The 14,244-nt window shown below is 40.2% G+C and overlaps 1 protein-coding gene across 7 annotated transcripts in view; it reads right to left on the reverse strand.

The window, feature by feature from the left end:
- The window catches only part of LOC142075247 (dymeclin), a 222,356-nt gene extending 208,162 nt beyond the window's left edge, over nt 1-14,194 (reverse strand). For 2 of the 7 annotated variants that reach the window (XM_075136337.1, XM_075136342.1), the window contains exons 1-2: nt 14,125-14,194; nt 1,653-1,830 (exon numbers count right to left, since the gene is read on the reverse strand). In XM_075136337.1, the coding sequence (XP_074992438.1) occupies nt 1,653-1,792 (140 nt within the window). In that variant the 5' untranslated portion in view covers nt 1,793-1,830; nt 14,125-14,194. Of the gene's footprint in view, nt 1-1,652; nt 1,831-11,457; nt 11,534-13,005; nt 13,092-13,879; nt 13,941-14,120 lie in introns of those variants that run through there. The other 5 variants (XM_075136338.1, XM_075136339.1, XM_075136340.1 and 2 more) reach the window with 5 other exon arrangements.
- Between the last annotated feature and the right edge of the window lie 50 nt (nt 14,195-14,244).

Here is a 14,244-nt window from a genome sequence, read left to right on the forward strand (position 1 = left end):
AATGCAGTGTTAGAAGACTTCTTAGAATACTGTCCATCTTGTTAGTCATGGGTAGGCTGTAAACCATTCTTGCATCTTCAGAGATCTTAGCGAAAACACGACTGCCCCCTCACCCACTGCCAACTGTGTACCACCCTCTAGGAGTTTTACAACTCACAACACTATCATCTTGCTACCCTCTGGCTATTCTCTCCATGCAAAAGACAAAATCCTTCCTCCTCCTCCGCACTCTTTACAAAAATAAGGCCTAGTAAATGCCTCTCAGTTGTTTATCTTAACCGTTTTCCCTCCTAGTTGTCTGAATTTCCACTTACTCACAGGCACTCTAGTATGAGACACAGATTATCTACCAGATCTGCTCCTAATTGTTATGAAAACAAACGTGTCTCTGCCTTTCAGAAGCTACTGTGCACAAGACACGGCACAGAAGTTAGTCATGTAACATGTAAACTATATCTCACTAGAAATTGTATTCCATTCTTCATTCAATCACTAATTTATATTCAAGGTTCGAGAGCTCAGGATAATCATAAATCTGCACTAGTTTTTCACCTTCAGGAAAAAAAATACCTTTGACTACCATTCATTTTGACAGGAGCTCTGTTTTAACAAAAAAAAAAAAAATATTGAAAGATGGCAATAAAATTGGCCAGAACAGCTCTCAAAAACGTTTCCAATTTATTAAAGATTAAAAGTGTTCCCAATTTTAGCAGTAACACATTGTGGCCTATTTAAAACTGTTACACAAGTGTTTAGATGTAGTCTGTTATGACCCTTTATGAAAAAGCTAGGTCCTTTGCAAGAAAATACTGCTAAAAATAAAGGGGATAAGTAAGACATTCAGTTGACAGAAAAGTATCAGGTCACATTATAAACTGTAAAAACAGCTTAAGTAATACTTAAGGTATTAAGTAATACCAGATTGTTCTTGTAAGACTGATAATCAATACACAGGCCAATGAACTTAGCGATGGACTTGGGTTAACAGAAGTCACAAGGACTTACGTTCTGTATTTCTGGAGATGTGCTATGGATCCTCTCAAAAATATTAATTCTGTTTATATCTACACCACTTGCTAGAGTGAAAAGACATGCAAAACTTGAATTTTAGATATCTAGAAAATATTTTTATGGAGACAACGTGCCAGGCTTCTTTTTAAAATGTAAAAGGGGGGAGGTAAGCCATACAGACTAAGAAACTTAACAGCTTACCTACAATTAAGTTATGGAAGATGTACAAACTCAATAGCTAACCTACAATTAAGTTATGGAAGATGTACAATTCACTATAAGTTGAGAGGAAACATGCGTTGGAGTCTTCAGCAACTCCAGAAACACCAGAGGCTTTCTCAAAGAAAAAAAGAAAAAGGCACCCCAAAACAACAGTACAGAACCCACTTCTGAGCTTTCTCAGCTACCAGGAGAATGAATAGCAATTACAGCTATTATGAAGAAGAAAGGAACCCACAGGAATGGAACAGGTGATGCAAAGAGCTTCCAAAATTAGAAACAACAGAATCCATTTTACATGGGCATTTATTCCTCTGCTACCTAAACCAGGAATAATTAACAAAACCACTCATTTGCTTTCAGACTTGTCACTTCTATAAATATATTATCAAGGTTTAGTTCTTCAACAAGCACCACCTTACCTGTTTGTTGGAGTGGTAAAGCTAAAAGACAGCAGCTGATTCCAGAACGGGTCATTCTCGGAGATGGGCTCTGCTCCTGATAATTTTTTTAAGTACTCATTTTCCGGAAGCTCACTGATGCTGCTGCTATTTGCTCCCATCTTCTTTATTTGGCAAATCCCTTTCTAAATTTTCATTTCTTCAAGGAGAGAAAAAAAAAAAAACAAAAAAAGAGAAGCATTTAAAGTCTTTTGTACAAATAAGGAATATACAGATCCTAAATTAGCTATCAGTGAAGCTTTAGTTCACTACCTTGAAAAATTACTGAAATGTAGAAAACAGGCACATAGGAAGGCATTAAAAGATTTTCTTTCAACAAACTTAGGACAATAACATCTTTATCCAAGGAAGTTAAAAGCTACTGTGCTGCTACTGCAGTCATCATCTCACTTTGATTTTCATAAATTACATTCAGCAAGAAGACAGTGTCACAGCTGTAGTAATTATCAAGGTTGCTACCAGTGGGGAAAACTGCAGGGAATTCACAATTTAAACAGGGGTGTTAAGTTAACAAGCTATTCTAAAATATGTTTTCCAACTAAATATGCACAGATAGCTAGGCAAATTACTCCTATTGTCAAGAAAGGGAATCCACCACGCAGCTAATTCCTGCATGCCATGAATGATCGACACCTTGAAACCCCCACCTTGCCAGAGTAAGCACATTGTTATCACTGCTGCAGAGATAACCTGCATCAAGTGAGGAAAGGTACTGCTGACCACACATGAACCTCCTGATCTTTGTAAAATAATGTGGTTGGCTCCAGTCAACTACTTCAAGGAGGGGAAAAAAGCTAAAAAATTAACACATCAGAAACACAACTGCTTTTGAAGCAACACTGCAGAAGCTGGCAGAGATGCATTCCAAAACCTCTTTCCATTACTAGCTGTGTTATACTTGATTTGTGTAAAGAATGAGATTTCAATTCTCCATGCTGCTTATCAGCGCTTCTCACCTTTATAAACAATTTAATTAAAGAAAAAAAACCCACCACGATGCTATTAACTATGTGCCAGGGATGCTCCTAAGCATTTTACATCTTTCCAGGACATCAGCTTCAATAATCTTCCATCTTTTAAGAGAAATAACTGTGACTAATAGCTTTAAAAGTTTGTATTAAAAAAAAGCACCTCCATCAAGATAAAAGCGCTGTGCAATGCATTACTGTGTAACCAAGTACTCACTCCTGATCTGGCATAAGACACAATAAGGACAGCTATATTAGAAGATACAAGCTACTACTCAGCAGCAACGCTTCCCTTGGTCTCGACAAAGATATAGGATCGGTTTCAAGAATCACTCCAGTACTGATTCTTATAGACTGATCATCTTTGCAGAAGCAATTACTTCCAGAAAAGGCCATTCTAGCAGCAGTTAATATAATAAAGAACAGGATAAAAATGAGGAAAACTTACTAAAAAGAAATGAAGAGACACAACGAAAAGCTGCAATGTTTGCAGCCATCATGGAGGCTATCTGAAGAACTTATATTCGAGATTTAGAGTGAATGCACAGTACCAAATATTTCAGAAACAACAAAATGCTGCAGATGGAGAGTAGAATACAGGATACTATTAAGCAATAAATAGGTCTTTAAAAGGTGAGATCCTATAAAAATGAGGAAAATGTTTATTATTTTCTAAATTTTGTTTGTAGGGGACACTATAGGCTAGGAAAATACCACTCCACGCTCCTCCTCTCCATTCTAGTACTCCATCACTATTACTGCTCTAGAAGACAGAACACAGCGAGACAAAACTTTACACTGACTCAGTGTATCTGCTTTTATAACAACTGCACCATTGTAGCTTTGCCATCATGCACCCAGGGAGCTCTATTTTTATGAGGCAGTTTGGTTTCTACCACCTCCCTTTATATCTGACCAAAGGGGAGAGAGATACAATAACCTTATCACCTCTGTATGTCTCATTTAGCAAGAAGCTCTGAAGACACTGTCTATAGCATTTGCAGAAGCCATTTTTGTCATGGGGACTACCTCCAGGAGGAGAAATTTAAAAGTGGCCTAGGAGTAAAAATGGAAGTTTGTGCCAGGGAATTCTGTGGAGAAGCATTAAAGGATTATAAAATGTAATTCGTTTAAGAGGATTTTCCAGACCTTTGGTTGAACGTTTATTCACAGAACAGAATGAATGCATCTTACTTGAATACAAATTTTGCTACTTCAAAGAAAAAAGCTCAGTGTACGCTATCTTTGAAATAAAGCCAATGAATACCAAAGCTAGAGAATAAAGTAGAAGAGAAACCAGTTTGCATAATACATGAGAACACTGGATCATGGCTTCGAAGCAGAAGAATCAAGGTTCAGCTTGCACATGGACACCTCAGCTCTGCAGCCCCTGGTTTGCACATGCCCAACTACGGCAGAAGCCAACAACAATGCTCTTGGCCCTGGACCCATATTTCGGCTCAAGTCCCTTCCCTGCATCTTTAAATGACTTAAAGATCATACATTTAAACCTTTATTTCTAGGAGTACAGACAGTTCAATTCCGTGTCTGCCTCAAGTTCCCATCCCCTGCACATGCTTCCCAGCTCACATAAGGAGTAGCTCACTTGCTCCAAGACGAAACCCAGGGGAGAAGATAAACAAGAAGTAGCTGGAGCCCTGCCTTCAAATTCCTCCACCTGAACCTATAACTCCTGAGTTCACCGTGCCAGCACTCTGACCATGCCCTAAATCCTTAGCCCATCCTCCTAAGGCGAGTAACTCCACTTTATTTCACAAGCTATTCTCACAGCTTGCAGCAGCTCCCAAAGCCCCCCATTTAACCCATTTCCCCAGCAATATGAAAGCAACGGGAACAGGTTGCAAGCTAGTTCTTGAAAAGAGTCTGCATACTTTCCAGATTTCCTGCAGTATCCCAGTAGATTAAATTCCATTAAAACAAATCCTCCAAATTAAACAGTGCTTTAAAAGCAAGTTTTAGCAAAATATTTATTGTCTATTTTCAGAGTCAGCATCATGCCCACTTCTGTGGCCAAAGCCATACGAGCAACAGGACGAGCTGCTGGCTAGAATCCCTTGTGAGCTCTCCCTGTGCCCTAGCACCCGGCTGGCTCCTTCCAAACTGCAGAGATTGGTTTTTTTTTCCCCAGAGTGCCTCCTCAGAGTGACAGAAAAAAAAGGCACTAGCTGATTTTTTTTTTCCCCCACTAAATGAAATATCAAGCCATTGAGATCTGTCAAAAGAATCCAACCGCTAGCTAAATGCTTGTAGAAGTAGGTAGCAGATATGTGGACTTTGCAAACTCTGCCTTCTACTCATTTGTGAGCCAACAAATCTTAGAGCAATCAAATAAACAAGCAGATTTTTCTCCAGGAGGGTTTTTTCATCTCCTAGGAACGTTACATTCACTATACTCCTCTAAAGTAAAAATTTCAGCAACTTCTACTGATACTTATTGTAGATGACCGTATGTAGAAACAACATACGAGTGTAACAAAGCTAACTCCTTCCATCAGGAACTTACGTTATCTCAAAACTTGCTGAAGTGCTCTGCGATGACTTCATGATGCAGCCTGAGCACCTTCAGCTCCTACAACCTAAACAGCCAGCTTTAAATAAGACAGACATTTCTGAGGAACTCCAGCCATCAGGTGACAGAGGAAACAAGTCTCTCCTTCAGAGTTCATTAATATCTTACAGGACAAATGTCTAAAAATAATTTAAAAAAAAAATCAACATTTAATTTCCTGGCATTTTAACAACAGTAACAGATTAATCTCGATGCTTTAACTTAGATGGTTACATGTTATCTGTGATCTCCAACACATTTCCAAGACAGATGCTATTAAATAATATTAAATTCCAGTCACCACCTTAAATCATTTTCAAACATGCTATTAAATAACAGACATGTTTCTTTTAGAAACAGCTGCCTTTAGCTGAAAAGATCACTCAAATAAAACATGCAACCACTTAAATTTGCAAATTGCTTTTGATTAACAGGCACTACTGCTGTGTCTCTAACACTGTATGCTGGTTAAGGCAGTAGAGGTTCAAGTCTTTAGATGACATAAAAGGTTGGTCAGTATTTGGAACACAATCACCACAGTATTTTTTAAATACTATCTAATCCTCACTTAGCCATGATTTTCCCTAAAATTGACTTTCATAACAGAAAGGCTGCTTCAGGGGATCCCAAAGTCACTTCTGAACACAACGTTAAACAGATTCTGCTTCCTCACGCGCTGAAGTGAGATAGCCACAAGAAACACCAAATAACAGAATTTCTTTCACTCCAGAAAAGTCAGTCCTAACTCCAGCAGTAAATTACCAATGAAGTCTAAAATTTTTTTCTTGAAATACACTAAATAAATGCATAGTTCATTAAAAAAAGTTAAGTCTTCTCTTGAAAAGCAATTAATCTAAATATTTGCTCAAAAAATACAGACAGTATTTATTAGCAATTCATTTAGTTCAATACAGTATTATTACATCTACCAACAACAACTCTTTCTTTCTAAATAAGCTGGGAACACCCCCAAAGAATCATAGCCTGGTGTATAAGTGTCATGCTCTATTAAATCCAACATCTGTTTAGTCCCAGAACTTGGCTCCATGATGCAGAAGCAGATGCTTCAGAGCAAACACAAGGGAGTTTGTTTTGCACATCAGGACTCATTCCAATCTCAAATAGCTAGGGGTAGATATAAAGCCCGAGTTTACTGTCCCTTCTAAAAGATTTTAATATTAATTATTAACAATGTTTACAAGAATATCATTTTTCCTCTTCAAGTTAAAAGCAATTCAGCAATACATACATGCTGTGTTTGAGCTCCTAAGTGTAACTCAAGATACAGTATGTGTACTGTTGAACTTGGAAAAAAACTTGTCACACTCTCTAAGCCTTCTATTTAAATAATTTTAGATAAGTAATTATAGTTCAATTAAGTATTCAATCTCTTACTGGTCTCACAACTTAAGTGCCAATGCTGACATTTTGCTAATCCATCCAGTATAGCCAGCTCCCCCTCCCAAAACTATCCTTGCCGTGATTGTCTGGCTCAGCCTGCAGACAACCTGAATAATATAGATTATATATACTTTTTTTTTTTAAAATGAATACTTCAAGAATTTGAGACGGTCACGCAGACGATTTTACCTTGCCATCTGAGATCTGGTCTCTAGGCTGGGTCTTTAACACAACCATATGAAAATAAATTAAGAAGTGATGCTATTATACATTTGAAAACCTAACAAAATTTCATCTCCATACATAGCAGCACTTTCATTACCTTTATAGTTTGCTGCTTTATGAACTAAAACAAATGGACATGGTTTTCCTTTCAAGCAAAGCAGCCAATATCACTGTAAAGATGAGAACGTATGAGATGTAATGCTGCTTATTTAAGTATTAGCAAAGCTGCTGCACTGAGGTTTTTGGCTGATTCCTATTTGCATCCAAGACCATCTTTCACCTCTGAGACATTAAAAAGTCCCACAAAATCCTAACACTCCCACACAGTTATGAGACTACTGTAATATATATACAATTCTCCATGCAACAGAAGACACAGACGATATATTAACTGTAGGTATTGTTCAGCTCCAATAGTCGAATTTTACTGTCCACACAATATATTTGAATTCTGTCTATTATTACAATAATATTTATAGCTAAGGATCAAATGCTTCGTGGACTAAGTATCATACACAACACCCACATAACCTACGAACAGATATCACATCCACAGATAAAGAACAGTCTGAAAAAAACTAAGTTACACCTTGTAGATGTACATTCATGTGCAGGATCAGAGTTAGTGGTCTAAGGCAGCTGCACAGCCCTGAAGTTTGTTCATGGGAAATATTTGTTTAATGTGTTCGTTTCATCCTGCTTTAGTAGAGCAGGGAAAGCTGCAGTAATCCAGAAGCCCTGCTTCTTTTGCCATCTTTATTAAGATCCTCAACTTTCTGCTCCCAGCAAATCAGCTTTTGCAACTCACTAGCCTATTTCTGTCACAGTCTCAATGCTCTGTCCTAGCTTATTCCCAAATACGAGATGTTCCTATTTTCCATGCAACACACAAAATATCTCAAAACGTCTCTAGGCCCATTGAAAGGGAGGTAGTCAAACCAAAGACGGGAGATCAAATAGGTCCCAGCTGATCTCAGCAAGTGCTTGCATGTACTGCTTTAATCCTCACCCCTCTGCACCTCTTTGCTAAGCCTGTACCTTTCATCACACCCCGAAGACTGCAAAATCTTCATGACGTAAGAGATGTTATTTCTGTCCATCAGTAAACAACCACACAGCACTTCGGGACACGAAAGAAATGTTCCGAATAAAAACATACGCCTAAAGAAACAATGTCACCTGGTTCCCCAATGTATCTAAAAATCAGAATCTTTGTATTGATTAACTTTAATTGCTGCTACAAATACCTATGGTGTCAATATGGAACAATTTTCCAAGAGAAAGTGAATTGGGTCCCACACATACCCAAAGGTACCAGAAAAGGACTAACAGATCTTAACTGTAGAAATGAAAACTGATGCTATAAAAACCAAACAGCTTTGATTTCAGCAGCTAAATTACAGTTTCTCTTATCTATGTACCCTCATAGTTGCTTTCTGTCCACTTCCAGAAAAGAAGCCGACAAACAGTAGGTTAGACCTTGTAATTCAAATCACAGGTTAGTTCTCTGAAGCATGCACTTATATATCTGAAAAGCAAAGTGGCAAAGCTCCCTTAGTAAGGATGGCATTGCAGCTTTCCTGGCATATAAAGTGTTTATTAAACTGCACTGTTTGGCAAATTATTTTGGGAAAGTTTTGGTGCTGTTTTGCTGCTGGAGGAAGAAAAGGAAAACAAAAAAAGGGGGGGATTTGATCTTTTTTCAAAGACAAAAAGCAGTTAAGACAAATATTTCACTAATACCAAGAGATCATTCATTAGCCTTCACACATACTCCAAAATGAGGTACAAAAGCTTAAGAATTGTGGTTTTACCAATTAAATTGGTAAAATTTTGCTAAACAAAACTCATGATGCAGAAATATACGGCCATGAGAATTCATGCCCGTAAAAGGAACCTTTAGAAAAAAAAAAATTTTTTACAATCCTCAGAATTTAGGAATTTTTGCCATTTTTAATCAGAGAAAAGCACTGAAATAATCTTTGTTTTTAAAGCATGTTAATGAGCCAAAATATTGCAGCTATAACTTAATACCTGGCAATCATCAAATGCAATCAAACCACTACTAAGAATTCACCTTCTCTTATACAGCAGTCACTTACAACCAAGCAGCAGGGGAGATTTCAGAATGGAATAAATGCATCCTTCATCACTACAAATTAAAAACGTTTCCTACTGTTTTTAAGCTAATGAGTTATGCAGGAAAGACTCTTTCTGCTAATCTTACTTTTCGCTGTACTGATTTGTAATTTTCCTCCCTTTTTCTACAGCATATTTGGCAACCAATCCTTTCTCCAATTGCCTTTACCCATGCTTCTTACTTTTCCATGCTGAAAGTGTTCAGATACATAAAAGCATCAAAAAAAAAAACCCACAAAAAAAAAGTTTTGTGCAAAGTAGGGGGAAACAGGCAAGCTGTTTTTGTGAAAGACAAAATATATGAGCTCTTTGAGAGAACCTGGTTGACCATAAAGGGATTTATCTTTGCAACCTGGGGGCAAATACCATCTTTCATAGTTGCCTAGATATTGATCAAATTCTCCATTTCTCCTCGACCCACTATTTTTCAGACTCTACCAAGTTTGATGGCTACTGTCTGGAGTCATGAAAGTCTCCACTATATCTACCAGCACAGCACACTAACCATTCACCAGATACCAAAATATGTTTTCTTAAAGCTCAATACCTTGGAACAGATGTACTTTTGGACAGCAGTAAGAAATGCAACACAATTATGAAGTGGTCCACGCAATTCTTAAGTACAAGAAAAATAAAGAAAACCACATCTTAAAGTCTTTAGGTAGCTCTCAAGATAATTTAATCTGTCTTGTCCACTGTTTACTCTGCTGAGTGAACAAACACAGCATCTTTTTTGGTCCTCCTGGCCAGTAACCTGTTCTAGTGCCTTCCTCCTCTGTAGCAAGAGCCTGAACAAAGCAGCACTGCAATGACATTAGTATGGTCCTTACAGGTTCCACTGAAGCCTAAAGTGTCTTGGCCGTAACAGAAATGATTAATCTTGATAGATTTACTGCAGGCAAAGAAGGCCCCTCACAGGGAAGGCAAACAGCAGCTGAAAAAAATAGTGATGATACTGTGTTTTCTGCTCCAGTTACTTTTCCACATGCATTTTACGTGGGAGTCAGTCATCAATAAAAGCCTAATTCTGAAGAGCACAATCTGCTTACTTCGCATCCCACCCACAGGACAGTTGTTCTGCTCACAACCGAAGAAGGGATTTTTCAAGACCTTCTTGGTTAGGTAGCATATTTCAAGCAGAAGAAATCGTATGTGAGTGAGCCCAGACATTGTGGTTGTTCACCAAACTGCTCAACAAGCAATGCTATAAATCACCTTTGTCTTTGCCAGTTAACTCTATGGTAATCCCAGAGTTTGCTATTTTTAATGAAGTGTTCTGAAAAGGAGGTGACAGAAACATGAAAACCTAAATTCTATAAACGAGACTGAGATGTAGGGCTTATGTATTTTCTCAGTGCCATCTCATTTCATTCTTTTTAATAACATATAATCACTAACCAACAGGTTACTGTTGTGGTGATCAAATCTACTAATTTTGATCACTAAGGAGATGCCTGTTTACTAATCTCAAAATAGCTTATTTCAGATGAACTACTAGTCACCTTCAGCAGTCACCTTCACAGCCTTGTCCTGAACTGGAACCACTGACTCATAGGGGAAAAAAAGCCTTGCTCAACTGCCTTTCTCTAAAGTTATACAAGATCCAAAAAAGCTTGACATAAAAATGCCATTCCTTCTTACTGTTCCAACCTTTTTTTGCCTCAGAACAAAAACATCTGATACACAGTGCTCTGAAAAATATGAAAATGCTACATTATGGCACTGGACACCAATAAGCAAATATATGCTTGTGGCAAATCATGATCTTGTTTTGAAGACCTAGAACTGAAAACCACCACATATCCATCCACCATGTATCGGCCCTGACATTAGCACATACCCATTAAGTGGGGTAAGAAACCCATTAAGTGACAAAACTAATTTATATTAAGCTTATTTGTCTTCTTTCTCTCCTCAGTCATAATGTTTTGTCAGAGGCAAGACAGCAGGTAGGTATTAAGCCTCTTGAAGGAGCTTTTCCTGACGGGATGCGAATCCCACAAACACCTTTCTGTTAAGAAGTCGATGTCACTTCAGAGAGCTTCCACTTAACATTTACAGGTAAATAAGCATTTATAGCATTTAAGTATTTCTTTGTCCAATTTACACACATGCAACAAAACATGTCTCTAGTTCATTAATATAAAATTCCACAAGATCCGTTAGGGACTCCTTAATTTTGTCCATTTTTAATGCTGCTAGTTACACTCCCACACTAAAACATGATACTCATGGCCAAATCTCCCTGAAAGTTCAAAAGCCTCATGAATTAAAATTTAAAGCTACAAAAACTATGAAGATAATTTTTCTGACCTCCTACGTAATTCCAGTTGTAATATTTTATTAAATAATTACTGCACCAAGCCTACCAATTTAAGGGTAGAATGACAACATCAGTTTTAGACATACATCCTATCACAGAGGGAAGGAGAAGTGGTGTGGGGGCAATAAAAAAAAAAATTACCTCTATCCTTACTCTTACATTCCTACGTCCCAAGTAAAAGTCAGAACTCAAACACAGCGGGTGTTTTCTGGAATACCTGCAGAAATAATTTTTTTAACCTGATTAGCAAAACACCATTAGAAGGGAGGGAAGCTGGGTCAAGCACACCTTATGTTTCTGCATAAAAGGCTCAACTTTTCTCCACCTGTTAAATAATTACTACAGGTATATAACATATTTTTCAAAAGTTTCAAGAAGTGAAAATTCAAATGCTAATTCTGCTCTTTGCAGTGGGCAGATATTTCTTCAAAGGTTTTGTTTGCCCTCACCAGTGAGATTCCTGCTGCTTGCAGGACTGCTGTACTGGAACTATAAAACGAGAAGAACAAACTGAACTTTAAACAAGGATATCAATGGAATATAGAGATTAAAAAAAAAAGACTAATCAAGAATATGCACAACCCATACTGAGACCTGACTTTACAGCTTAAGAATGTACTGTGTATCTGTACCAATATTACTGGTTTGACCATATCTTCTTCCAGTGGTCAAAAAGAGACTTTTATTACCACAAGTACAGCAATGGTTTTCAAAAGCACAATTTTACACAAACTACCTGATAAACTATGACGGCTTATAGTGTTGGAAATTTTGTTCGATATGAAAATGTTTTATGATTATTGATGAATTTGTCCCTATTTTTACAACAGAGCTATTTGTCTCTGCTTTAAATGTTTCCCACAGCTAGAAATCTATCTACAGCATAAAAAAACGCATGTTGTACAGAAGGCCAAATATGTTTTGTATGTACGCCTAATTTTATATTATACTACACATCATGATTTATATTGCCTACCTCCAGGGTCTACTGCAAATGAAATTATACTTGCCAAAGTGCGCAATTACTATAAGGTGTAATGGGCTTTCCACTCTAGAGAATACACTTTGAAGAAATATGATTATCATCTTTAACCATCCACTTTGACAACAGTTCATCAGCCACCAAACAGGATTTCTTACTTTTAATATCTTCTGTCAGTCATCAGCATGTTAAAAACACCCTGGGATCTTCCTATAAAATCACTGGAAGCACTAGAGCCATCGAAGTTTGGTATTAAATTGCTATAAATACTTTTCTACTGAATTTATCAGAAAATAGTGATGCTGTGCAGTAGATGCTGTGCTAGTAAAACATCCGCACAGGACTGGAAGAGAAGGAGCTGATGGTTGCTTCATTCAGCCAGATGAGAGGGCTGAGCAGGGTCCACCATCCCCAGGGCCGTCCACGGGCTTCTCCTGGTGCAGCAGTAACGTGGAAAGAGAAAACAGCCCAGGGAGAGAGCAGAATGAGGCCTGCCTGAGCTCCTGGCAATCTAAGGAGCAATGGCGATTTTTAAGTCACCCCAACTGGAGCAACTTCAACGGTTTTCACTTGGGAATTGACAAAATGGGGGATTACACAACCCAGCAGCCTGCGTTAGGAAACTGGACCCAACCACCCGGGAGCTTCTTTCCACTCCCCTACACTCAAAAAGTGCCCAATGCAGGAAATATTAACAATCTTCTTACTTCTACAAATACCTCAAATGATTATAACTGCAGCCCGGCATGTCATCCCTCAGTACACGCAGCGAAAGAAATCAGATTACGGCCTCACAAACTCACTACACTCATCACAAAAGATTAAAAAAAAAAAAGATAAAGATAAACAGTGCTTGGCATGAAAGCATACAAGACAAAACCTGATATCAATTAAGGTAAGATACAAATTCTCTTTTAAACCAAGATACTTCCCACTCTTGCTAAATGTTATCCTTCAGAAGTATGAAAACAAAGTGGCAAGAGTGAGACTGAGCAGACACGTTATATTGCAAAAGCAACCACCGAGCACCACAAAAAGCACCTGGTTGACAAAAGCAGAAAGGGAAATACGCTATTTTATAGCCTTTTCGCTAATAAGAAACGTCATTAAGAGTACAAAACAAGAAATGCAGGTATGAACCTCTCACGTTCTGGTTTTGACCGCGCATAAAGGGACAGCAGGCACAACCCCGAGCCCCTGCGGGACCCCCGGACACCCGACAGGGAGGCCCCCGCGCTCCCCAGCCCGGGCGGGGGCACAGCGGGTGCCGGTGCCCCGGGAGCGGACACCGGGCAGAGGCGACGGCCCCGGGAACTCTCCGTGGCGACGGTGCTGAGAGTTACAGCACAAGCGCAGCCCTCCAGCGCGATATGGTGGGCGTCAGGACAAGAGGACAACCGGGACGCTTAGGGGCGTGCGGCAGCTCGCTGCGCTCCCTCCCCGGGAGGGGCCAGCACTGAAGGGGGACGGGGCAGAGCCGCCGAGGTCCACCCGCCACCGGCCGCTGCCCGCGCCCCTCGGCCGCCCCGCCAGCCCCCTGCGACGGGGCGGGCCCGGAGGTACCGCCGAGGCCCCGCTTACCCCGTCAGCGGCGCCCGTCCGCCCGCACCGCCGCGCCACAACGCCCTAGGGCAGGAGGCGGCCGGTACGGCGGCCCCGGTACCCCGGCGGGCCCGGCCCGCCGCCGAGACGGCTCCCGCGGGTGCCGGCAGCCGCGCCCCCGCCGCGGGGCTGGCCGCCCGGCCCGCTCCCCTCAACGGCCGCCGCCGCCCCCCGCACCCACCCGCGCGCCCAACGGCCCCCGCCCGGCGCAGGCGCGCACCCACCGCTGCCGCCCGCCTCCATCGTTCCACGTCGCCAACACCGCCCCGCCGCGCATGCGCACAGGCCGGCAGGGGGGACGGAGGGGACGCCGCCGCGGGGCACGCCGGGAAGCGTAGTCCGGC

The sequence above is a fragment of the Calonectris borealis genome, chromosome Z, assembly GCF_964195595.1.
Source record: "Calonectris borealis chromosome Z, bCalBor7.hap1.2, whole genome shotgun sequence".
Taxonomy (NCBI): domain Eukaryota; kingdom Metazoa; phylum Chordata; class Aves; order Procellariiformes; family Procellariidae; genus Calonectris; species Calonectris borealis.